Source organism: Myotis brandtii, unplaced genomic scaffold (genome assembly GCF_000412655.1).
Source record: "Myotis brandtii unplaced genomic scaffold, ASM41265v1 scaffold46865, whole genome shotgun sequence".
Classification (NCBI taxonomy): Eukaryota; Metazoa; Chordata; class Mammalia; order Chiroptera; family Vespertilionidae; genus Myotis; species Myotis brandtii.
In genome coordinates this window covers 1-3,081 of record NW_005367902.1, presented here as the reverse complement: position 1 = coordinate 3,081, position 3,081 = coordinate 1, and the positions used below count along the sequence as shown (strand labels likewise).

The following is a 3,081-nucleotide window of genomic DNA, read 5'->3' as shown; positions in this document are numbered from 1 at the left end:
CATAATGTCACAACCAATACAGAGACAACAACAACAAAAACAACAACCAAGAATTTCACCCTAACCAGTGGAATAGTGGAATCTCGGCCAGGTCGGGCTTTCTGGGGAACCTTAAGCCTCAAACTTTGCTCCAAATGCTCATGCACCAGAAATTAACCCAGCGGCCAGGCAGACAGAGGGAAAGCCAACAAGCAGGTTCCTTTAAGGTCTGGGACCGTAGCGTGTCATTTACCTTTATGCAGGTCCCCAGGAACCTGAGGAAATAACGGGTCAACCCCAGCAGCGGAGGTGGGACCTGGTCATCCTCCTGCCTGGGGAGTGGCCTCAGGAAGATCACAGAGCCCTTCCAGGAGGGCTGGGTGGAGGAAATGGGCTGGAGGACATGTGCTCTGGGACCAGCAGGGGGCGCTGGTGCACTGGGACTGAGAGCTCAGGGCTCTGGGCCAGGCAGCTAGGAACACACTCTACTGGCCCCTGCACACTTGGGCAGGCAGCTCCTCACTCAAGTGTCACTTCCCTGCACCTGGGGTCCCAGGAGCCACATGAGCCCTCAGCTCTGACACTCACACTTGTCTGCTATCCCACCCCTCCCTCATGGAGTCATTGTCCAGGCCTCATTCACAGGCAAAGAGAGAGAAGCAATCACACAACAAAAAATATTTTATTTGAAGAAACATGACCTATGAAAAAATTGAATTGATCATGTCAGTTTTAATGCATAGATGATTGGCTAGTGATTCCAAAATAAATACCATGAATGACAGTGTCATTTCACCCTCTGATGGACGCCAGTGTGTGTATTACCTTCCCCAACGACTGGAGACATGTTGTCCCCTGCTCATCCCCTTACATTTCTCCATCCCTCCCATTCTTCCTGCCCCTCAGGGAAAAGGACTTTAAACTGTTCTGTGATGTTCACACCAACTGGCTCACACTCAGTGTTTATCTCATTTCTGATCATGAGCTACATGCTCTATTCTGTTTTATCAGATGTTAATCGCTATCTCACAATAACCTGGTGACACTGTGACATTTTCTCCTCAAAACTCTATATAATTGGAAGGTACATCATATAACTGATAGCTTCCTGGGACAAAAGAGAGTGGCCACCCCTGCCTGGCAGTGCAACTGTCTGCATCAGGACCCCCAACCCTGGTCCCCAGATCTTTGTTCCTTGTACAGGGACTGACATGCCTGAACAGAGAACTCACTTCTGGAGGGAGAACTGACTGCTAAGAACCTCCAAACAAGAAGGAATTCCACTGCGGAAGGAAGCAATGATCCCAGGGGTGGGTTTGGATTGGGTTGAAATAGATTGCTGGAGCCAGGAGGGGGAAGACACTCCCAATTCATCCTTCAGCCTCACACTCTCCAGGGAAGGAAGTGAGGACTCAGGTCACCAGGACACCAGGGCACTGACTTGGTGAAAGACCTCAACCCCCTCCCTCAGAGTCTCAGTTAATGTGGAGTCTATTGGTCTGTGTGAGGGCCCAGCATCTGCCTCTTTCAAGATCCCCCAGGGGACAGCAGGGTGACCCTGGGGCAGGACTAGAGGGGAAGCTGATTTGCATGAGGCACCTTCTCCCCTAATGGGTCTGGGAGGCATGAAAAGGCCCAGGACTCCCCACTGCAGCCCAGGAGCCTGAGGAGCCACATCCTGTGAGTGTCCCCACCATGGTCTGGACGGTGCTTCTGCTCCAGCTCCTGGCGCACAGCTCAGGTCAGAGGAAGGGCCCCTGCATCCTTGGGGGACACAGAACAGCAGGGTCTCAAGGTGACATTTGTCCCTCATAACACCTGTCTCTCTCCTGTTGGTTTCAGGGGTGGATTCTCAGACTGTGGTGACCCAGGAGCCATCAGTGTCAATATCTCCAGGAGGGACAGTCACACTCACCTGTGGCCTCAGCTCTGGGGCAGTCTCTACGGGTAATTACCCTGCCTGGTACCAGCAGAAACCAGGCAAGGCTCCACACATGCTCATCTACAGCACAAACAACCGCCCCTCTGGGGTCCCTGATCGCTTCTCTGGCTCCATCTCTGGGAACAAAGCCGCCCTCACCATCTCAGGGGCCCAGCCTGAGGATGAGGCCGACTATTACTGTGGTCTGGACATGGGTAGTTACGTTTGCACAGTGATGTAAACCCATGGGGAAGTGCTACCAAAACCTCCTCATGGGCTCAGACTGACTCGGCCTTTGATGCAGAAAAAGACTGAGGTTGGAAATGGCCAACGCACCATGGGAAGGGGGCTCCCTGGCCCCATTCTTGTGTCCAGGGATCGTGGTCATGTGCCTCCTCAGTCTCTCCCAGGACGTGTCCATCTCTTCATGAGACTCCAGCAAGAATGGGCTTTCCCTCCTCCTCTCTGCCCATAGTTACAGGCAAGGGCTCAGCTCCCAAAGGGATTAACCTACAGTGAGACTCAGAGACCCCACTGTGAGGCTGTAAGTCTCCTCTGAATCAAAGAGCATTGACGACACAGCCCCAGTCAGGAATTCCACTGTGGGGACAACGTTTGTATTCATTTTGGCCTTGAAATGGGGGCATTCCCTTGGGTGTTAGAAATGCAATTCCCATGATAGACCCACTGAGTCAGGGACTCTGTTCTTGTCCCAGAAACTCTATGCCCACAAGCTCTCCAGGAGGAGGTTCGACATGAATGCTGGAGAAGCACCTCTCCTCCTATTGTTACCTTCCTTCCTCCACATCAAAGAATAAATTCAAAATGGATTAAAGACTGAAATGTAAGACTCAAAACCATAAAACTCCGAAAACAATGTAGGCACGAAAATCTCTGACATTAATCTTACCAACATTTTCTCTAATGCATCTCCTCAGACATGAATAGCAAAAGGAATAATAAACCAAAGTGACTACATCAAAGTAAAGAGCTTTTTTGCAAAACAAAGGAAACCACCAACAAAACAAAAAGACAACCTACTGAGTGGAAGTAGATATTCACCAATGATCATCCCATGAAGGGGTCCATGTCCCACATTTATAAAGAGCTCACGCAACTCAACATCAAGAAGAGAAAGCAAACACAGAAAACAATCCAATTAAAACATGGGCAGAGGACCT

At 50.5% G+C, this 3,081-nt stretch overlaps 1 gene segment (V, D, J or C); it reads left to right on the top strand.

Moving 5' to 3' along the window:
• Positions 1–1,613: 1,613 nt before the first annotated feature.
• LOC102243484 lies at positions 1,614–2,141 on the top strand. The segment is given in 2 exon segments: positions 1,614–1,720; positions 1,822–2,141. Coding segments are annotated over 2 exon segments (366 nt in total).
• The last annotated feature ends 940 nt before the right edge of the window (positions 2,142–3,081 follow it).